Source organism: Molothrus ater, chromosome 17 (genome assembly GCF_012460135.2).
Source record: "Molothrus ater isolate BHLD 08-10-18 breed brown headed cowbird chromosome 17, BPBGC_Mater_1.1, whole genome shotgun sequence".
Lineage (NCBI taxonomy): Eukaryota > Metazoa > Chordata > Aves > Passeriformes > Icteridae > Molothrus > Molothrus ater.
Genome location: NC_050494.2, coordinates 12,048,645 through 12,072,275, shown reverse-complemented (window position 1 = coordinate 12,072,275; position 23,631 = coordinate 12,048,645). Strand labels below are relative to the sequence as shown.

The 23,631-nt window shown below is 43.5% G+C and overlaps 1 protein-coding gene across 1 annotated transcript in view; it reads left to right on the top strand.

Moving 5' to 3' along the window:
- Positions 1-3,603: 3,603 nt before the first annotated feature.
- VAPB (VAMP associated protein B and C) overlaps positions 3,604-23,631 on the top strand; it is a 37,583-nt gene continuing 17,555 nt past the window's right edge. Inside the window, exons 1-2 of the mRNA XM_036395510.2 lie at positions 3,604-3,954; positions 19,488-19,640. Coding sequence (XP_036251403.1) covers positions 3,897-3,954; positions 19,488-19,640 — 211 coding nt within the window. The 5' untranslated portion in view covers positions 3,604-3,896. The remainder of the gene's footprint in view (positions 3,955-19,487; positions 19,641-23,631) is intronic.

Genomic DNA, 23,631 nt, shown 5'->3' with positions numbered 1-23,631 from the left:
TATGCTGGCTTGTTTATAAATGCTTCCAAAATTCTCCACATCTTAAAAAACAGTCTCTATAGCAATATAGTTCTAGAAGAGGAATGTAAGCAATAGCTTACATGTACAAATGGCTGGAATAGCTGGTTTCCAGAAGTCTGACTACTGGTGTGCAGAAACTGGAGCTTTTCCCTGGTCTGTGTACACACTGACAAAGGCAGAAGATCCTGTGCAAAGAAGGGATGGGGGCAAACAGCAGAGAGAATGCAGCTTTTGTGTAACACTTCCTTTCTTTGCAGCACCATGCCTGAGAAACTGCAGGCCACACACAGGCTTGTCTAGCAGGGCAAGGCCTGACAAATTCTATCAGGGCCAAGTTATTTAATACTTTGTTTTTAACTTGCTCTGCATGAAATGCACAGTTCTCAACTGCTTAGGCCAGGTTTCTGTCAATCAAAACTGTCAAGTGCTTTTAATATCTGCATGGTGTCGTGGGCCTGTTGTGCTGGGAAGGGATCTTCTCTTGTTGGTTAATACAGCCAGCTGGTTGGTAGCTTGCTTTTGTTAAACCACTGCTCTGGTGCTTATGTAGTTCTCAAAAATATGGATTTGGCTGCAGTTAACTCACTTGTCTTACATGATGCTTAAAAGATGTGGTTTGGTTGCTTTAATCTGGGATGCATATCTAACCTGTTGAGTTAATGGCAGCCTTCAAAAGCTAAATAAACATCAAGTCCTGTTTCTGAACTGCTGTTTCACATGAAAAGGTTGGGTACAAGTTTTTACTAAGCAAGTGGCTGAAGATCCTATGCAGGAAACACATACCATGTCATCTTTTGTTTAACAGAGACCTGGAATAATTTAAATTTCTTGTTACTTGCAATTTTGAAGTTATGCTCTTAGATGGGAACAAACTGCTTTTGAATAGTGTCAGATGGGTTTGTCTAAGATGGCATGAGTGTGCATCAGGGAGAGCATAGGAAAGGTAGAATATGCCTGGAATAGATAGAATATTCCAGGAATATGCCTGGAATAGAGAGAAAAAAACATTTGCATGTGTTTGCATAGGGAATCTGAGAACTAAATGCAAACCACCTGGTTTGCACACACACAATGAGAATGTTTCATTTTCATAGCTTCCTCGGTCGAAGTTTTGTAACCAATGAACTTGTTCTTTAAAATTATTTCAGTACAAAGCTTTCAGGTGCTGTCCAGCATTTCCCTGCAGTGTTCATCCCAGTTTTCTCCTGTTAATCAAAAACCCTTGTGGGCACGAAGTTGCCTTTTAGTCTTGTGGCTGAATTGTCCCCAGGGAGAGCTGTCTGTGGAACAGGGATGAGGTATTGCAGGTGCCCTCCATGCACACCCAGTACAACATTAAATGTTCACACATTATTTACATGCAACAAAAACCTGACAACCTACATTCATTAGACTTCGTACATTTTCAATTTAAACAATGCTGTGCTTTAGAAAACCTTCAGCCTGGATGAAAACGTGGGCGAGTCCTTCAAATACAAACAGTTACATTCAGAGGTGCCAATTAGGGCAAGGTGATACATCTTGGCAACTCCTTTAAGAGGTGGATCATAACGCTTCAGGGGCTTCTTTGTACTTCTTTGAGGAAAAGTGGAACTCGGAAAGGTCTGGGCAGCAACACTTAATGGTTGTTTACTTTAGGGCTTTTATTATGCATGACTATATGCTGTGTAAAGCTTTCTCTCTTACTCCTCGCCGTTAGTTTGCAAATAACTTACTGATATGTATAAAGCTTGTCTTTTCTACTAATTACTGCTCCAAGCCTGCCTGGTTTACAGAGAGAATCTGTTTATAAAATAAAACTTAAGAGATGAGGTAAAAGAAGGTAACCTTCCCACAGTACCAGCCAAGAAAGCTGCCAAGTATGAACTCAATTCTCTCCTGACTGGAGATCTAAAATGTTGTGACATAGCCTGTAGATTAGGCTAAAAATTACCCCCTCACACCAAGGAGTAAAAATAATACGAGCATCCAAATCTAGTTTCCTGGAAAATAAAACACCTCTATGATGTTATTTGACCATTCTTTCCCGAAAAGAGAAGGAATTTAAGGATCAAGAGCAGTATTTGAGGGTATTGCCCTGCAGTGCTGAAGCTTTAAAAAATCAGTCCCATTATCCTGGCTGGAAGGAGTTGGCAGGTTTCACTTGTATCAAGCAAAAGTAACAGTTTTGTACTAAACACAGCTATGGGTTTGGTTTGTTTTGGCATGGAATGAAAGATGACAGAGAACAAAAAAGATGAAATAGGATGGGAGGTGGTAAAGCACATGAGCAGAAGAGCAGGGATTGTGGTGGACAGGAGCAGCTGAAGGTGTGGCATAAACACTGCAGATGTGCTCAGAGCAGTGAATGCCACTGTCCTGCTCAGGGGTGTTAATTTTAACATACACATCACTCATTTGGCATTGCTTTTAGTGCCAGAAAGAGAACAACACTCTTGTTGTAATTCTAGATCTTTTTAGCTATCTTACGCATTTTTGGCATTTATTAAGTAAAATAGCATGATGCAAAGAATTTGTGTGAGGGAAAGGTGTCCTGCCTCATGTAGATTATACTGGTATGAGAAATGAATTTTCTTTGGAAGCTTTTTATTTCTGCAAATGGCATCTCCTCCTGAAGTCACGTATGTATAAAGTCCAGAATGTATGAAGTCCAATGAATACTTTTTAGGGTACATTAATTACCAGTTTTTAAGACCAGCATATTTCTGCTGTTAAGAAGGGCATCCCAAACTCATGCATCTGACAGGTGACAGGAATGCTTTATAAATTCTTAGGAACTTTTTAAATGTTTAAAACAACCCGAGGAGAGAGGGGAGCGAATATCGCAGTGTTGCTGTAATTACACTGGCCTAGGGCTATCAATAAAGCTGCACTCTATATTAAACCATGCTGTAAATTTCAAAGAAATGTTTTTAAACACTGGAGTAAAAACTAACCAACCAAAGCTAAACACAAACAAAAATTCCCAAAACACAACCACCACAAACCACCTCAAAACAAACAGAAAAACCCCAACGAGTACTCCAAAACTTTAAGAAAGAGGGGGAGGGATGGCTTAAAATCTGAGGTGACCTGAAGTTCTGGTTTTATTCATTAAAAAGCGAGTATTGCCTGCAGCTCGGTGCCGGTTCCCAGGGCTGCCCTGGCGCTGTGCGGCCCCGGGAGCTCTTCGGGTTCCCGGGAGCGCTTCCCTGCCCTTCCCCGAGCCCGGCCGAGCTCCGCTGGGAGCCGGGCAGGCGGCGAGGGGCCTGAGGGCTTCCCCTGCAGCCCTGAGGCCACACGGAGTAGAGGCCTAAAAAAACACGCTGCTTCTGGATAAAAGGCAAACCACGCTTTATTACAAACCACGCTTTCCAGTGACGATTAAACGTTGTTTATTAGCCCTCTTTGTTCCTGAAACGTTCGGGGAGGCACCTCCGGCCACGGGAGCGCCCGAGGAGCGGCGGCGCGGAGCCTCCCCCCCGCGGCCCCTCACGGCGGGGCCGGGCTCACGTCAGCCGCCGCCGCAGCCTCTCCGCGGGCCCCTCCGTGCTGCATCATCCCGCCTCCCGCCCGCCCTGCCCGGCAGCGTGTGCGCCGCCAGCCGCCGCCCGACCGCCGGCCGCGCCTGTCCCCGCTCCGGGGCCGCCGGGACAGTGTGAACAACCACCCAGGGGAGGGTGAAACAGCGCCCGAGCGACGAGCGAACGAGTAGCCGGGAGAGGGTGAACCGGCACCCGGGCGAGGAGTGAACCCGGCACCGGGCGCGCCCCCCGCCCGCCTTCCCTCCTCCCTCCCTTCCTCCCTCCCTCCCCTCTTCCTTCCCCTCCCTCCCCGTCCCTTCCTCTCTCCGCCTGGTGCCGCCACCGCCGAGGAGGAGGAGGAGGAGGAGGAACATGGCGAAAGCGGAGCAGGTCCTCAGCCTCGAACCGCAGCACGAGCTCAAATTCAAAGGTACGAGGCGGCCGCCGCCATCCCTCGCCGCCGCTCCCCGCGCCGGGCGGGCGGCGCGGCCGCGCTCGGGGCCCGCTCCCGGCAGCCATTTTCCGGGGGCCGGGCACCGCCGGCAGCTAAAATGTCCTTCAGCGCCGCGCCCGCCGCCCCGCCGGGGCCCCCCGCCCGCCGCGGAGCCGCCCCCGGCCCGCGGGGGTCGCCCCGCGCCGCCCTCAGCGCTGCCGCAGCCGCGGCGCGGGTGGGGGCGGCCCGCGGGGACGGCGCGGGGGGGTCCCGGCCGCCGCCTTCCCCGGGCGGCCGCGGGAACACCGGGCTGTGCCCGGCTGACCTTCCCGGGGGCGGCGGCCGCGGACAGGGGGGGACCCCGCGGGGCAGCGGCGGGAGCCGGGCTGCGTTCCCCAGGCCCAGCCGGGGGTGTGTGCGCGGCCCCGGCCGAAAGATCTGGTGCTGTAATGTAGGACAGCGATGTCCGTGAGGTAGGACTGGGAGCCCAGGTGCCACAAACCCGAGGGACGGATAAAGGGCTTAATCAAAAGACAAATTCCTAGCAATGGAGCCGTTTAAGTGTTCTGAGTGGGTCTTCTGTATAAAATCTAGACGGAGGAAGGATGTTGGGAATAAGATAACGAATAAGGGTTTCTTCTGTAATGTGTCCCATGCACTGTGGGGTTGCAATCATGTCTCTGGCCAAAAACGCGAGGCCTCTGGCCAGGTGCTGGGCAGCACTTCCTGGCTTTTCCTGCTTATTATTATAATTTAGCAAGCTGTTTGGCTAAAGAAGTCACGAATAGGCGGCCTGTGCAAAAATCCACCCTTCAAATAAAAGTCTTGAATGGGTTTGGGCTTCCACTGGCACTGAAATTCCTGCCTTGCAGCCTGACAGCACAGCTGTAATACAATATTCTGGGATTACAAATAAGCAATCAGCAAGTTTATTTATGCGACTAGAGTCAGAGGTGTTTTATAGCTTTGCTTGATTATCTGGCAAATAAGCTTTTTTAAAAAATGGGGATCTGTTTATTGGCCTCTGGCAAAAATAATACTCCTTTAAAAAAAGCTTTCATGTACATTTTTAAATATAGAGGAGGTCTTTACCAGTTTTTATTAGCTAATATGTTTGAACTATTAATACGAAGTGGGTTTTATCAAACAGCCTGTTAACAAACACTGGGGGGAATGAATCTATCTTTGTTGTAAGCTGAAGTTGTTATGGCAGCAGTATCAAACATGCTTAAGAAGGAAACTATTGTTGTTTTGACGTTCTTTGTGTTAAGTATGATTAGATTAAAATCACCTCTTGTTCTGGATAAAATTGCTTTCAGCAAACAAGCAAATCCTAGCTCAGGTGGGCAAAAAGTGGGCCCTTAATTGGTGTGGACTTGCTAATGAGACATAATTGTGGTTCAGGGTTTGTTTTTCATTCCTTTCTTCATCACAGGTAGATATAAACCTTGCTAGACTCTGTTTTTTCTTGAAGTAATGATAACTTGTCAAGGTGTCTTTCTTTCAGATGAGGTTCTGAGCTAAATAACCAGTAGCCGTTGAAGTTAAATCAACTAACCATAGCGCTTTTGGTTGCCAGATCTTTAGCCAGCAACGCGTACTCCTTATGGCATAAAATGCCACTTGACTAACTGCAGCTATTAAATGGCTTAGTTTCAAAGTACACTTAAATATTAATGTTCAAACAGACTTAATGCTGTGGGCAGCATTCATATGCTTTGGCAATACCTGTGCCTTACAGTCCTTTCTAGCAAGCAGTGCTGACCGCTGTCCTTCATTCAGGAAACACCAGGTTGAAGTATTCATGAAGTAAATTCTGCTCTAAGCATTTCTTGCCCTACTAATTTTGTGATGACATACTGCCTGGTGATAGGGCTGAAATGATATTGTTACCTTTGTAAATAGTTGCATTTATTTCCAGAGTGTTCCTTGGCCCCGTACAAGTAGATCCAGGCTGACAGAGGTCGTGGAGCTGCTGACTGGTACAGGCATCCTTATGGTGTGTGCTGAAAGACATGGTACTCAATGTATGAGACTGAGATTGGGCTGTAAACCTAATACTGGAAATGGTGAAGGGCTGAGTCCAAATGCAGACAGGTAGAAAAAGCAGAAAAGTGTTTGCTCTGATGCTGTTGAAAGGCTCTGTGTAGCTCTTCAGTATAAAATTTAGAGGGAGGTAGGATGTCAGGAATAATATAGTGAATGAAGATGTCTTCTATAATGTGTCCCAGTCACTTTGGGGTTGCATCCATGGCCTGCACTTTCGCTTCTAAAGGGTTGAAAACCATTTTATAGAAGCTTTTGTAGCCCCTTGGTTTTGCAGTGAATGTCATAAATTCATTTGGTGCTCTGTTTCAAAATACTGTGCTTGTGTCTCGTTTGAAAAAAATATCAAAGGAGTTTTTCATGCTGGAATTTTTTTTTCACAGCATGTGAACATGAGCAGGGGTTGTCTTTCCTCCCGCCTCGCATCTCCTACAGCAGAGCACACATGCTCCAAAATAGCATCAGCGTGTGCTGTGCTGAAATGCAGCTGTGAGTCGTGGGAGGCAGAACACCATTAGGTGGCTGAAGGTGCCCACTTCTTGCCCTGCTCTCTCATGCCATGTGAAATAGGAGCTTCACTGGCTTGCCAGTGACTTCCTTCACTTCTTGCTCATTGTAGACTTGCAAAAAAATTATCCAGCTAAAGGTTTACAGCTCAGCATTTACTGGTAACAAATGGTGAAAAAGAGCGTTGTTGGTATACGTGACATTTACATTTATGTTTCCCTTTCTTCTTCTTTTTTCAATCTAAGAGATGACATTAATCTGCCAAGAATTTGTTAGAACATTCGGGGGTCTGACTTTAAGATTTGCTAGATTTAAAGCTGAACAAGGATGTGGAATTGTGCTGCAGGATGCCTCCTGCACCTCACAGGATGGCTGCCCACCGAGGCTGATCTGTCTTTTCACCATATGTGCCCACCAGGACTAGAGATCGGCTGTTTAATGCCAGGAAGTAACATTTTGTTAAAATATAGCGTATTTTAGGACTGCCCTGGGTTTGTAGGGTTTGAGATGCTGCTGGGGCAGTGTTGCTCAGGAGGGGTGGCACAGATGGGCGGTGGTGGAGGCTGAGGGACATTTTGGTAGCGTTTCTGGAGGTTTGCTCCAGGTTAGGCTGGACTTATGACTCAGCACTCTGTCCGTGCTCCCCAAGTGGCTCCCGGCAGTACTGCCAAGCAGGGATTAGTGCCTTGCTAAACTCTGCCAGTCGTGCCAGTTGGAAATGCAGGTTCCTGTCCCCAGTGTGTGATCCTGGACCTATGCAATATGTCACTGTGTAGCTTTGCTTTCTGCTAAGGGCACAACAATGGACCAGAGCCGCCGATCCTCTCTGCTGCTGACAGAGCCCCTGACCTGGGGCTGTCACCTGTCACTGGCTCAGGGACAAGCCCTGGCTACCTCAGAGCTGCAGCCCAAAGGTGTGGCCTCGGCCTGTATTGGTGTACTCAGTCCAGCAGTGCATCTGCAGCATTGAAATGTTCAGAATTTAGTGTTTACCCCAGTCCTGTGCAGTTTGTGTTTCTGTGGTGGGGTGGCTGCCACTCCCTACTGAGACACTCTGAGCTCCTCCAGGTCAGCCTGAGTAAACTCCAGCCAGATCTGCTCATTGCAGTGGGGGTGTGCAAAGCCTCCTGTGTGTGACAGGAATATCCCCTTCTACCAGATACCAGGCTGAGGCTCTTCAGTCCAACAGGCCAGTAACATTTGGGGTGTGAGATTAGTGTTTGCTGAAGCTGCTGTTGCCAAGTCTCAGAAGAGAGGGTCAGGGCATGTGGACTATTACTTATGTCTCTGTCCCTGTCCTGATCCATTGGGAATGGTTGAATCACTCCTGCACTGAAGGTATTGGGAGGAATTTGACTTCGTGCTCAATGTCTCCTGTATTGGATAAATAGGAATTTCTAGTCACAGGCCATGTTTAAGAATGTAAAATAGTGACATTATTGTGAGTAGTTGGCTGTTTAGGATAATTAATATGCATCTTTGAAGCTGAATGTTTATATGCTGTTTTCTTTAAACTCTTAGAGCCCTCCTGGTATTCACAGCAGAATGGCAGCCAGTACTAGGATTTCTTTACTCTTTGAAGGCTGCTGTGCCAATGGCTGTCTGCTTTCCTGCTGAAAAATGTACCAGCCCTTGCTTCCCTTTGTCTGGCCTGATTCCAAGTCAAGTCATTGTTACCGCATTAAATACGAGTAAACCTTTGCATCTCTCTACATGTTTGAATTTAATTATCAAATCATAGTCTTGAAAAGGGGACATAGTATTTAAATAACGGGCAGGCTTCCTAAATCTACACAAATTTATCCTAAAATATATCCCAGTTATCAAAGAAATCAGTCTTTTTCTGATGCAGTTAATGATGCACTCACTTTTCTTGCAGCTTAGCTAAAATCAATAACTTATTCTATTAAACATTTGTTTAGTTGCACAGACCTGCTGCATCTCACTGAATTACTCTGATTTCACGTGCTCCATTGGTTTTATAATTAATTCATCACTTTGCATAGTCTCACTTCAGGAGAGAGGTGTTAGGAGAGAAAAGACGGGAGGTAAGAGAGGATAGTGATGCATTGTGCGTTTCTTACAACACATCTCTTTTTTGAAAGGTGGAATAAGTTGAAGATTGTGCTTCTCTTGAGCTTTCTTAACCTGCTGCTGTCCTGTACACTAGAGACACAACACTCAACAGCTCCATTGGGAAAGGAGAAAGGAATTGTACGTGTGGGACTAACAGAAATTTGAAACTTTGAATAGGATGATTGGAGCACCGAAGAACAATTGAGATGTGTGAAGCAGTGCATTTTCTGTTAAATTTAATTAATGTATTTAGGTCTCCCAAGACTATTTCCAAAAATACCACAATCTCCTTGAAGGCTTTGGTCAATGTGATTTACGGGTTAAGGACTTTTGAATAATTTTGTACTGCACAGGTTTTAAGAATTCCAGTTGAAGTTATGAGCATTAATAGGATCAAAGTATTACTATTTCAGGGAAAGACCTAATGCAGTAATAAAATTTGTTACTTGGCCATTGCTTCTCTTAGTTTCGTGGGATTTTGTGTTTTAAATGTGGTCAACTCATTGCCTTTACTGTACAGAATGGGCCACATACATTCACAACTTCCCGTTCCTTGGGAATCCTGTGTTTGCCCATGGATTTTCAGCTCACTTTGAGCTATGGAGCTATTGTAATGATACATGAAAAAGTTTTTCAAGTTTGTTATTTAAAGCTCATCAGGATGGCAGCCTGCCAGTCTGATTTAGTTGCTGCGATGTGACCTCTATTCATCACTTCAGAAGATATATCTGATAAGAGATTATATTGAAAATACAGATGGAAGGGGTGGCTCTCTCAAGTCCTGGGAGCATGGCTATCATGGCAAAATGAAGGCACAGTTAATGCGTCAGAGCGGATGCAGGTTCACACTGGTACTTAGCAGTAAATTGTATTTACCAGCTGCTGCCCTGCATGCCATGTGCAGTGTCCTGTCACCCGTGAAAGAATATAGAGTGGAAATTTATACAGCAGCTCCTGAGAGTGCCTCCTCATTGGAAAATAAATTATTACCTATTTTTCCTCGCAGTGCAAGATTCATAAATTAAAAACTTACCAGTAATCGTGTAATGTCTTATTTCTTTTAAAACAGGTTAGCTGCCATTAAATACAAGAGTGAATTCTGTTTAATGTGTTCTCTAATTCAGAATTAGGATTGTAAAAATTCAAGTGCAAACCTTTAAATAGATTGTCAGATCTGTTTTGAAACTCAACTGGAAAAAAGGCATCATCACCATAGCAAATGATCCAACTTCATGAGCTCAGGTCAGCTTACATCTATGAACAAATACCCAATTTTAAAAGCAGCTTAATTTGTTCTATGCAGCCAGCTCTGAAGGTACTGATTGCATCAAATGAGTTTTGGATCAAATGAGCAACTTCTACGTATGTTATAATGCAATTTTTGTAGGAAACTGGGCGAGGGAGGGTTTGTCCTGTTTCTGAGTGCCTCTGAGCACAGCTTTCTGCCCAGCTGAGGCAGTGCAGGAATCAAATGACCCTTGCTAATTCTGCCCACATCTTGCAGTCACACTCATTTTCTACTATCTTGTTACCATATTGGTCTTATGTTTGCTGCCTGCTGGGTACAGCTAATAACTACTGAATGCATTTCATAGTTGGTACAATAACAGCCTCTTTACTTTCCCTGTCAGTGTGACTGCTTGGCTTTGAAAGCCTTATTGATGGTGTTTGCAACAGTTCTGTTTGTGGTGACAGATGTTGTTTCAGACTTAAATTTCATCTTTGTATTTGTAAGAAACGTGATCTTTAACATTATCATCTTGCTGCTGCAATTGTTCTTTTGTTGGGTTTTTTCTGCAAGTAAATCCTCACTGATTAGGTCAGGAACTCTTCCCAGTTAGATAGAGCCCTCTCCCCTCTAGGTGAGGCACTGGCACTGGTGTGACAGCTCCTGCCACAACACTGAAGGTCCTTTGTCTTCCTGTGTGATGACCAGAGGCAGAAAGGAAGCTTATTTTGCATACATATATGAATATTTAACTACCAGTTTGTCCAAGCTAGGGGTTAGATTCATGCTAAGTCTCTTCCTCCGGCATTTGACCCAGTATTTTTTCAATATATAAACTCTTTCAGTGCTCTGCTGGCCAAGATGTCTGTAGAGCCATATAAGATGCTTTCTGAGATGCCAGGGATGTTGTTGAGTTGAAAATTTGGCCTGCTAGGCAACCTTTTGTAAGGAGGGCTGTGTGCCGCGGGTCTGGAGCAGCTGTCCCAGTCCTTGCTGTCACTGGCAGCGAGTGCAGAGCAAATCCCCATTGCCCTGTGTGGTTCAGGGCTGCACACCTGCCCTGATGGTGGCTCTGTGTTCACACCAGCAGCACCAACCACACCGAGGATGCTCTGCTCTTTCCCTATTGGAGCTGTTCTGAAAACTGCTCAATTCAGCTGGAATTCTCCTGGCCTCAAACACATTTGTACAGATTGGGTACTGCTGCTGCCTGCAGTACTTACCCCACGTTTTTATAAATACTTTATGAAAATAATCTCTTTGCTAAACTACTTTAGTGTCTAGTTCTCTGAGCTGTGTACGAAGTCCCTCATACCATGGTGCATGGATTAAAGATTTTATCATTCTAAATTTAATCCTGTTTTCTTGGTTGGTTTCCATGAGGGGTGGAAAAATAGAGAAGGAGGAGGTTTGCCTGGTGATCCAGTTATTTAGGATGCAGATTATAAAATCATGTAGGTGTGGGGATCACTATGGAGCCAAATCTTATGTTTTTGCAAGCAATTGAAAAGACAAATTAGTTGTGCTTGTAGAAGGCATGTCAAATGACTATGTAATTCTTTTAAGGAAAAAAAATTGCACTTTCTTGTTTTTCCCAAGACTGCTACTTTTTTCATCACAGCTAGTTAGCTTCATCCTTGCTGGTGCTTCTGGTGTTTCTCACAGCTGTTCACCCTCCCCCTTGTGCAGTTCCATGTTTGTTGTCTGTTGATATTTGCAGTTAGTGCTTCTTGTGATATGTGAATTAACAATATATTTTGGTTTTTTCTCAAAACATTTGCATTTCCTCTGGATTGTGATTTCTTGTCTTCTGGCCTTTCTATATTTTTACCAGACTAGGAGCAGAGATAGAAAGGCAGTAACATTTTTTTCCCCTTAATTTTTGTATGGCTGCTTTTACACTGTGCTTAGTGGTGTCATACAGTGGTGCAGATGATCACAGAATCATGGAATTGTTTAGGTTGGAAAAGACAGAAGTTTAGGCTTGAAGAACACAAGCTGACATTTGTTTCTTGTTCTATGCCACACATATAAACTGTCAGATTTTTTTTTTTTATTATGTTTTCTGTCTGCTGCTAGCTAAATTTCTGGTTTTGTTTTGTTTTGGTTTTTTTCCCCCTTTAGTCTGAAAGTACAGTTAATAGGCTGGTTTTCAAGTAGCTCCCCTGAAATGTATCTTGCTAAGCTCAGGATTCCTTCCTTTTTTGTAGCCATAAATAGTATCCCACTGCCTATTTTATGTGGCTTGGGTTTTTTAACTTATTAGAAAAGCAGCTATTCTTTGTGCATCCCCAGAATATCTAACTGTGTTTGTTTCTTCTGGTATTTTCAACTTATGCACAGTTCTGCACTTCAAAATATTTGCTCATTTGCTATTTAAGTTGCACATCAAATTTCTCTATTTGAGGAGTATATGTGAGCGTAAAATTAGAGCAGTTAAGTTGCTCCTTCCCTAACATTTTGATGTGCATTTGAAATGGAGATTAGTGATGAAATTAGACCAGGAAAAAATCACTTTAGAAGAAAAAGTGTAGCTTGGATTGGTGATTAAAATCAGGAGGGTTCTTCCAGGGAAACATTTTACACTGGTTTCAGTCTTCAGCAGTGTTTTTGTCGGGGAGCTTTGCACATCAAGGCTTCATTGCTCTGTTGCTGCATCCCCACCTCTCCTGGGAGCCTGGGCTTTGTTTCTGTCCTTCCCATAGCCCATGGATGGAGCTCCAGGCTATGTACAAAAAGGAGATGTGTTACCTAAGTGAATCTGGCTACATCATGGTTATTGAAAGAGATGCAGCTGCTGTCCCAGTGTTTCCTGAGCTGTTTTCATACCTGGACAGAGTTGGCTCATGTGATATTTGTGTGCAGAATGAGCAAGGTAATACAATCTGTTTGGCACTGGCTCCTGAAAGGGTCTGAAAGCACAGCTGAAACAGAGAAACACCTCTGAGAGCTCACCAGGGCTGCTCTCAGTCTCTTGTTCATGCCAGTGTGTGCAGAAATCTGTTTGACTACATGATGCAGAGAAGGTATTTCGTGCTGTGTGATTTTGTTGCTGAAGTTTGCTGTAGGTAATGTTTGGGTGTAGAAAAACTCTGAAGAGATCAATTGGGAAAAAACAAATGACAGTGGTACCAAAGTTAGATGAAGGACATATTCTTCTGTTTCTCTTGGCAAGCTTATGTGTGGCCTCTCAGTTCTTACAGCTGTGAAGTCAGACTGTTAATGATCCTCTGAGGGATAAAAGGTGACAAAAATTACAGACTAACAAATACCCTGAAAATAGCCTTCAGTCTCATATTTGTTTGAGGTTTGGGCTTTTTCCCAATTAAGCATGAGGCATGCTCTGAGAAAAATAGTTTATGCTAGAATAGGCCAGGGAAGGACACTGATTAATCCATCTAAATGGAGTAACTTAGTGCCAACCTTGCTCCAACTTTGGCACCTGAATCATGTAATTTTGTTGGGTTTCTGCACCCTTTTTTTTTTTTTTCCTCTTAGGTCAATTTATTGATTGCATACTTCTTAAAAAAATTGCTCCACTGCATCAGCTATTGCATAGGGAGTGATGTAGGTGTTGCTTCTATTTTTGTAATATATTTTCATCCAGGTATCCACTGTTTGACACAGCAGAAGTGGAAGGGACCACTCCCCTCCTGTCACTTTGTTTCAAGGGCTCTTTTGGGTGGGGAGGGGGATGCTGGGAGTAAAGATATTGATTCCACAGGACTGGGGGTTTGTAGCTAATTCATTTTAAAATCTGAGCTGAGGTCAAAAGGTTGGCATGTGGTTTACACAAGGATTTTTTGAAAATAATTACCAAATTTGGGGGGTTTAGGTTGTCTCAGTGAGTTACTTGTGAAATCAGATATTTATGCAACACAGGATCTTCTCGCTTCTGATTTTTTGGCTTCTTTGATTTCAAAAGTTGCGGATGCTCACTTAATTATGAGAGTCTCCAGAGCCAGATGATGATGATGATTAAACCTTGGCACACAGTACTCTTTAAAACACTAATCTTCACAAGATTCTGTGTAATTAGGTAAGTATTCTCCTTACTTGACTGAGAGGGAAACTATAAGGGTCCAAACCTGCTTCTGTTTTGGAGCTGCTGTCAACTCTTAAGGCTCTTAATAGCAGAAGATCAAGCCCTTAAGTGATTTGTCTAAAGACAAGGAAGGTGGTGGAGAGTTTGATTGGATCTTGGGTGTTGTTGATTCTCAGGCACCTGGCTGATAGCTCAAGATGTCTTGCTTGACATTTCAGCTCTTTTCATTTTAGTGTTTATCTTCAAAGGTCATCAGCTTTATATATGACTTTAAAAGAAGCGTGCAGTAAGTCAGAGTCCTCACCTGTTATTGAGCCCTCTTGCACATCACTACTGGTTTTATTTTGCCTGGCTCTCTTATTCTGATAGACACCCACAGAAATAAAATGGGAGAGCCCATGGAAATAAAATGAAATCACTTGGTGTTGTCAGGGGCGGTAAAGGAACTGAGAAACCACTCGGATGTGAAGATGAGAAAAGGTGCAGGTAGAAAGACTGAGCTGATCAGATGGAGACAGGGGTACGGTGGCTGTTTGATGGTGCTAACACCTCTTTCTCAAGCAGGGCAAGGGGCATCCCAGTTTGAGGGGCTGGCAGAGCTGGGGGAGGCACTTAATGCTATGGGAGAGAGGCCAGTGTAGGTGTGGGACAGGGAAGGGATGAGTATCATGTTCAGCCCCCATCCTTTCCCCTCACACAGGGCCAGTGTGACTCTTTCACTGGATTAATTACTGCTCCATGTGGACGTTTACCAGTCACATGTAGGATTTGGGCTCTTGAGAATAGTCACAAAACAATTTAGGTTTCCCCTCTATTGCTTTCCACCATCTCCCTTATTAAAGATTCTTCAGTTACCTTTCTATGGCTGATTAATGTGTCAGGTGATTAATGACTTTCATCTGACACATCAGTGGGATTAAACCATGGTGAAATACATCCTTCCCCTCCTATTATTGCTTTCCACAAAGGAAGTACAGAGAGGTTATCTCATGAGGAGCTCTGCCTGTATTGCTGGCTGTTTCCAATTACCTTGCTGTTGGATACATGTCTGTGGTGAGCTGGAGTTGCAAAAGTTGTTTAGGGGAAGATGCTGAAAGTGCATCTAAAACACTCTGGGAGTAACATGGGCAACTTGATAAGAATTTATTCTTAGTCTTGTGGATCAGTGGTTGCCAGTTGTATCAAGTATTCCTGCAGTGCTGTTCTTTGAAGAGTTCACTGCATGTTTTAGGAATGCCTAGCTTTTAGCAGCTGAGAATTTGCATTAAATTTAAGTACAGACAAAATGATGAATGTGCCTTAATTACTTTCAGCAGCTATGCCAACACTACAAGTGTGACTGCAGCACGTATGCCCAGATGTGCTTGCAAGCTTTAACCTGCAACTGTGAGACCTTAAATTGGCAGAATGCTGTGCAGGAAGATGCAGTTTCCCTGATGCCAGCTCTGAGTGCTGCTCACTCTGGCTGAAAACTGCTTCTCCTTTTTCTCTTCCCCACTGCCCCCTCCCTCTCTCTGGTAAGTGGATTAATTTCCAGCCCCAGCAGCTCCCTGGCTCTGCTCTTGGCCCATGCAGAGGAACACAGTGCAGCTTGCACAGGCAGCTGCTGGAGATGAGAGGCCAGACCACTTCCCCTCTCAGCAGTGAGATGGGCTCATGCAGGAATTAAGCAACCCTGTGGCCCAGCTGATGTGTGTAGTTAATGATAAAGATGTAGTGATAATTGCAGGTACAGATCTGCAGAGGACTGTCCCTGCTGGGCTTGAATGTTCCTGCCCAAGCCTGTGCCATCAAAGCTTTCCCTCTGCTGGCACTTATGCTGAATTCCTTCATGTGCCAAACAGCATGAGGACTGATTATTTGCCATGCCAAAGCATGGAATTTTGGTTAAGGGGGGGATGGTTGTGTTGAGGTGTAGTAGAAATGATGTGGCTGTGTAACGTGATTTCTTTGAGGAGCGAGTGGCAGGGAACTCACAGTGAGTACTGTGCTCATCCAAAAGTTATCAGCCTGAATTTGCTGAAACAATTACGGGCAATTTCAATTGCAGTGAGGGTTATTTAAAATTTAAATAGAGTTGACATCATGTTCTTTTGACCTAATTCCCAGACTTTTTTATCATTACTAAAATGGTGTGGGATATTACAATGCCATCCCTACACTGCAGCATGGCTCTCTAAGGAAAGGTTGATACAGCACTGGTGTTTGAATAGGAAATGGACTGGAAAATTCTGAGGTAACATTGTGATCTTCAGACGTGAAGGGGTGGATTTGTGGGTGAAAAGCCACAGTTCAGTAACAACCCTGCTCAAAAGTAGTCCTATGAAAAACCAGGATACCTCTTGCTATTTGTTGTTTTATGAGTATAGGAGGTGATGTTTCTTTTCCTTTCAGTAATACTGCTAGCTTGTGTATCACTGGATGCCCACTTTGCATTAATACGGGCTGACTTTATTTTGGCAGGAGAAAGTCACCAAGCCCTTGTGGAGTATTGCAGACTTTCAGCACTAAATTCAATTTACTACATTCTTCCATGCTCCCATGACACCCCCATGTCAGATGATGCATGTACAGACCCTGTTTCCCATAACTTTGTCCTTGAGATGACACCAGTGGCATTCTTCTCATGATCTTTAAAAAACATGTGAGAAAAATAGTTGGGATGATTTTAAAGAGCAAATTGTCATTTGGAAAGCACCCTGCCTTAGTATGAGTTCCACTTATCTAGAAATATTATTATGAGCAATCAAAAAAACATTCAAAACAAAATAATGTGATTAAGTAAGGGTTGTGGGTCTTAAGAGTCAGTCTTCACTTGCTGCTTTCACCCAAGGACCATCCAGATGCACCAGTCTGGCTCCACTGTGCTTTCAACCCACCTTGGGAGTACAAGCATTGTCCAGGTGTTGCATAAACTTGTATAAATATTCCATCCACTCGTGACAAGGACAAAGTTACCAGAAAGATTGTAGAGTGTTTTCTCTTACTGTATTTGGGTACGATTCCCAAAGTCCCAATGCCTTGCATTGGAGAATGAGGCTGCAGGGTTGATGTGCATCTCACTTGACTGTTAATACCCACACCAGCTTTATCTGCAGTGCTCCAATCCAGATGCTGGAAAGCAAGGGTGTATCACCAGTGCAGAATTACCTTGTGTCTCTCCTGGGATAAGTTCTCCCACATACACCAACCTCCCCAAAAACCTGTAACCTCGGCTGTAGTAATCCAACAACAGGCGACCAAGGTTTCATTTCAGCCCGAGCTGGCAGTCCATGGGCCTTGCTCTTGAAAGGCAGGCCAGCCAAGTGATAATATTTCACTGCCATGCCCCAGTTACCCCTGAGTAATACCCTGTGGTCTGTTTATTTTTTTACTTCAGGAGACCTTAATTGGCACGTTAATCCTGCATTTGTCTGCTGTGTTTTGCTTTGCTGCAGACTTTGAGCAGCAGGGCCATCAGAATGAGTGTGCTTGCCCACAGGTTTGCTGGAAGCAGATGTCAACCTTCTAGTACAGTTGTGGTGGCTGTAAAACCTGTAATTTGGGGGAAATGTAGCTAAAGAAACTGTTTAGGGTTTAGTGGACAGAACAGAAGAGGAAACACCAAGCAGACAAGAAGAAATGCGTTCCGTCTGCTGAAAGGTTTTGCTGCCAAATATTTTGGTGTGATCTATGTTAGCAATAAGTAATTCCATTTGGAAATTATTTTCCACACAGAATTGTTGTCGTATTACTATTTCAAACAGCAGCTCTGTGCTGGGGCACACAAATCCTGTGCACATTCATGGATCAGCCAAGTAAAAACATGGTATTTCCCCCAGGAAATCTATCCCAGCATGCAGACCAGTAAAGCACTACTGAGGATGCAGCTGCACATGAAGGGCTTTGTACAGCCAACCCTCCTCCTGTGCTGGAACAGCTCAAGCTGTAATTTTTTAGTAAAGACACATCCTTATTGCATAGGCATCCTGTAATTTCTTCTGAAACGTTGGATTTCTCCCTGTTAGGGCTCTTTTGAAGATCTGCTACTGCCCTCTGCCCTTACACACCTAAACGTTTGCTGGATTTTTCTGATGATTTGGCTTATTTGAACTTCTTTAACAACTCATGGCTGCTTCTGGCCAGTTATTTTCCATTAGCCTACAGTCTCTCTCTGCATGCAGAACACAGAGAAAACTTTACAGCTGTGCTTCATTCTCTTTCACATCTCAGTGTTTCACTAGGCACAGGTCTAGTGAAATCTTTGCCATGGGATCTGAAAATTTTACTCCTTCAAATTTTTTTTAGCTCCCATTGCATTGCCAAGCTGGTTTGCTCAGGGTGCAGACAGAAGTGGTGCTGCCTTGTTGTCTGGTTGGGGTTACTCTGTGTGTGATTGTTTTGAGGCTTTTCCCCTTCTAATTACTTTAAACAAATTGGATCAAGGATAGAGGTTGCAGGACTGTAGTACTGTTACAGCTGGGTTAAATATTGTTTTAGGAGACAAATTTATGTAGAATAAGAAGCAAACTTAAATTACATCAAGGCATCCATGCTGGCAGAGCAGGGTGGTGGAATGCTGCCTGCCAGTATTTTTATTATCGTCATCATTCACCCTTTTTCAATTTTAGGGTTGCCATTTCTGCAAGGAAAAGTTTGATGCTTTTTTTGGACTAATTTGCTTTTACTCCTGAGGACAAATGAAGATATTTTATTCAGGCCTCAAATTAATCACTTCTATGGAGAAGACAGTTGATCAAAGTGTGGTTATATTTCTTTTAATTTTACTTCTTTGCCATCTGTGAGGCACTGTAGTTGTGTGCTACCTGTCTGATTTATCAGTGTCTTGTAGGAAACCAGCCTTTCTTCTGCCTGAGGGATTTGGGAGTTTCAATTAGGTAGTGAGCCTGAGAGAAAAGGATTTGCCTGCACTTGGTTTTGCAGCACTTGACAGTGGTTTGATTTTGGATTCGCTAATATGGAAATTTTCACCAGTGCTCTCAGTGTCTAAAAATTTTCCTATTTCCACATGGTTATTTCCTGTCCTGGGTGAGGTAGGCTACTTTATTTCTTCTAGTTTATAATTTCTAGTTGCCAAGACAGTTTATTAAAAAAAATTTAAAACTCGGTAGGCAAAAGGAGATGCACTCTGTATGCTTGTCTTGCTGTTTTTGATGCGGCATTCCTGAATGCCTGGAGGAATCCTGGTTCTGTGGAGGTCCAGCTCATGTGCAGATGGATCTGTGGTAGTCCTTGGTTCCCATTCCTTGGTTAACAAACTAATGTACTCACTACTTACACCTACAGCATGGGTATACGTGGTATCTCTGCTAGCCTGGGCTTCTGTGACTAGAATGGAGCAACTGTGACACAGCAGGGAATTTGGCATCCTTTGAATGCCATGTTGTGGTGTTGGCACAATGTATGAATGATTTCCCCCTTTTGTTTTGCTGTTAATGATGAGCTCTTGGGCTGGGGCCTGCCTGCAGCCTCAGCTTTGCGTGCACGATTATCTGTACGTGCTGCAGATGGAAATTGAACATCTAATTACTTTATAAGATTTGTGAACAGAGATTTAGAGCCTGCTTAGCCTCTGCTTGAAAAGTGCTTTCTGTGTGATTTCAAGTCTGCTTTTGCTCTCCTCCTCAGGTCCTTTCACAGATGTGGTCACTACAAACCTGAAGCTCGGCAACCCCACGGACAGAAATGTCTGCTTCAAAGTTAAGACCACAGCACCACGTAGATACTGTGTAAGGCCCAACAGTGGAATTATTGATGCAGGAACATCAATTAATGTTTCTGGTAAGCCATTGAAGCAGTTCTTTGCTGATTGAAAATAGCTTCTTATGATCTGTTATTTCTTGGAATGCCTTGCAGCCTGAAAGTATTTTGGTTTTTCCAAGAGGTTGTGTTTTCATGGAGAAGCAGCCATTTCATGTATCCTTACTTCCCTTACTCCTGGTCTAGCAGTAACAGGTTTGGTCTTACATCTTGTTTTGGAGAGGAAAAAGGCAGAAATACACAAATGATTGATATGGTTCATTAACAGCCTCAGCCAGCGTATCCAAACCAGTTCTGCTGCAGCCCTGCCCTCCCTCTGGGATTATTTTTGTACAGTTAGTTTTTTGCCAGCTTAACTTCCTGAACCAGCTCACCACGGGGTCAAACAAGTGCTTGGATGAGCACATTGAGGGAGGAATAAAACTGGGTGGATTGTAGCCACTGGTTTAGACCAGTGTGGGCAGATGGCAATCTGCCTTTGATTTAACCAACAGTGAAAACATTTACTTTCAAACCATGCTTGTTTTGTGTGCCTTGAAGATTCGGTATCCTTTGGTGTTAAAAATGTCAAATGACTAAATCTTTGCTGTTGCATAGGAAAAGTTAATGATTTTCTCTAATGAGTCAGTAGCTCTTGACTTGCCTAAGTTTGGTAATGGAAAAGCAAAGGAGTGGCTTACTCTGAAAGCATAAAGAGCTGAGTATTCTTACAAACAGTATCTGTGTGTTAACTTGCTGATAATGTATTCTCTCAATAACTTCTCTGATGCATGTTCTTAATAAAGAATTCTATCAAAGGATGTAGTTGTGGCATATTGGATGAATGAGGTCAGACTTGAGTTAAGAAAATTATTCCTCTAAACCTGCAGATTCAGATTTGCTTTGCTATTCCTAAAAAAATTAATATTGGCATGATAAGAAATATTGTTGATAGGTTATACAGTCTGCTCCTACCAACCTCTTTTCAGCCTGGGATAACATTTTGAGAAGCTAAAACTACTGCTTTTTACTTGAAAAATTGAACATGTAAAAATTGAGTTCAGTTTCTTACTTAATAAAATGTAAAATATTTAAACACCTCACCCTTGGAGAGAACTTGCTTCAACAAAAGAAAAACTGATCCCCAAACCACTTTGCACTGTAAAATTAAGCAACTCTAATCCTATGAGTCTTCTTATACATGCCCATATTTGCACACTCATTGATCTGTTGTCTTTGGGATTTCTGTGGTGTCAAATTGGGTGTGCAAAGGGCTGCAGGATTGTGCCTCCCTTGCAGTTAATCCCAGGGGAATGGCAGGGAGGAGGTGACCAGGGAGTGGTGGGAGCTCCAGGTGGGGCAGGCAAAGCACTTCTGCTTCAGGAGAGGGCCAGCACGTACCAGTGAGCTCTGAAATGACTAATATGTAAATGAAAAAGCTCTCTGGAGAGAAATGGAGATTTTTAAAAGTCAGAACAATCCCCAAGTAAAGCTGTCTGTCATCTATACTAGCTGCAGGCAAGCATATCAAATGCACTGAAATCAATGAAATGATAATGAAAATTAGCATGGTTTCTAGCTACAAATTATCTTCGTGCTATAAAGATGTGGATGCTTTTCATCTTGCAGATGAACTTTGAAAATTAAAAGCCTCCTTCCTTTGCAGGCTCTTACCAGGCTTTTTGAAATGTTGTCTTGATCTCAGTGTTGAGTTTTGCTCACAAGTGCCCCTTAGCTCCACCTTGAGCAAATACAGTGCAGGCAGGTGTTGTAGGAAGCATCTCTTGTTATGCTGCCAGCAGCTTGCTTTTCCTTCCCTGTGGCACACCAGGTAGAGCGTGGATCTTAGGAGTAAAGTTGAGTTATGAGACTGCTGTGCTAACCCTGAGCTGGGCTCTGCTCTTGCTTACACAGCTTTAAGAATTTCTGATAACCTTATTTATAGTGATTTATCATTTGGTTAGTGTGGAAAATGGCTGTGGTATATTTAATCACAACCTCACATGTGTGTTCTAATAATTTCATGCTGATATCAAGAGTAGTAATAAATAACAATCTTAAATTGCCAGTCCTTATATTAACATTATATTTTAAAATGCAAGTAGCACACTTTCATTGTTCCTTAGATAACTCATTCAAACCATGCATGGGACCTGATTTTGGACTTGAGGATGGCAGTGTCTTTGGTTTTGATCAGCAGATGGGATCCTTTGGATGGGAGGCATCAAAGAGAGCACTGTTATAACTTGAAAAATACAATTGTTTTCAGATTCACAGAAAGGGGGGAAGATGTGTTTAACCTTTACTATGGAGTAATATTGCTTGAGAACAAAAGACTGATTTTGGAGTTAATGAAGTGAAAAATAAATAGAATTTGTTTCTTTGCCTCTAAATCAGTTATCTTTTCAGCCATTTAATTCAAGTCTTGCACAGGGCATAAAAATAGGACTTGAATTCCTTCAAACCTAGTGAAAATACTACTGATGAGAAATATTAAAATGTAGTTAATACAGTAACTTCTGGACACTTAAGCTAATTGGGTTGTGTTTACTATATGCAATCTGTTGCCTTTGCAATTGCTGACTGGCTTTACCACAGGCACTGATAGCACTGCATTGGTGCTGCACCTTGTCTCCAAAAACATCAGTGCCTCAGCATTTGTTAGTCTCAGAGAATATTATTGCCTGGAGCTGAATTTGGGACAGCCTCTTCCTTCTTGCTCTGTAGTAACCAGATGCCTTTGTTTTACTCCTGTGAAACTGTGTCTGTACTATTTTGCTGTGAGTATATGAGAAGATATTTTGCTCTAAGAGGCAGCAGTTCCACTTTATTTCACATTAATATGATGGCTCATTTAAAGACTTAACAAAATGCTAGAAAAATAAAGCTCACTTTAATCTAGTGAGTCTCAAATGCTGCCTTCTTATGCCATATCACAGCTTCTGCTAAATACCAGCATTTGAGGCCCTGTCAGCATGTGCTGCCTGCTGGGATGTCAGGTTTGGAGCCTGTGTTTTCACCTGTTATATAATGGCATGTAATTTTAACAGCTGAGTTTATGTAACTGTCGGGAAGCTGTGTGAGCGCTGTCATCTGATTCCATGGCACTGGGGCTGCAGTGCTGGGAAAGGCCCATTTGCACACACTGCACTGCTGCTAAGCACCTCTGATTTCAGCACAGATAGCTGATTTTGTGGCTTTGAAAGCTCGGTAAAAGCCGTGAATGGATTACACAGGAGAAGTGAAGGAATGGCAGCCGATGCTGGTGAGTCTGCAGTGGATGGAATTGCAGATGGCACCGTCCCTGCACAGTGTCCCACTGAGGAGAGCAGTCTGAGCACGCCTCCTGGCAGGGAGGAGGAGCTGAGCTTGCTGTCGAATATCCGGGGAGGATTTTTAGTATTTTCTGAGCTTTCCTGGCTTTGAAAAGGCAGGAATGGAGCTGCAGCCCTGTGCTCTGTAGTCACAGTGGGTCTGCCCCATTCCCTCAGGCGCTGATTGTATCCCATCCACTGCTGCATTCCCAAACTTTCCTTGGCAGTGTCACTCCCGTGCCCTGTTCCCACAGATCTCCCAAGCAGAAACTACCAAGTTTTGGGTTGTTCTTGCCTGCCTGCTCTAGAATTCTATCTTGATCTTCACAAATTCAACACTTAAAATTTCTGTAAATATTTCAATAATACTATGTTTATTTATGTAAACATGAAACAAAGGTGGGATGGTGCAATGGATTCTGCTCCTTTCTGTAGATGTGTGTCCTTTGCTCACCTCTGCCTGAGCTGATGGAATTCCACAAGGATCTTGAGGCTTGCCCTTGTTTCTGGTTGGGGTATTTTATGTGACATAAGTGTGGTAGATTTGATCCATCCAGACCATGAAGAATTCCTTTCAGTGTCATTTGGGAAAATGATTGATAAAGGTAGAAAAGAACAAATAAATTGCCAGTCTGTTGAATGAGCTGCCTAAGAATGAGCAGTGATGTGGATGGAAATGTGAAAGCAGGGAGCTACTAGTGATGTTCCTTGAGAGTGAT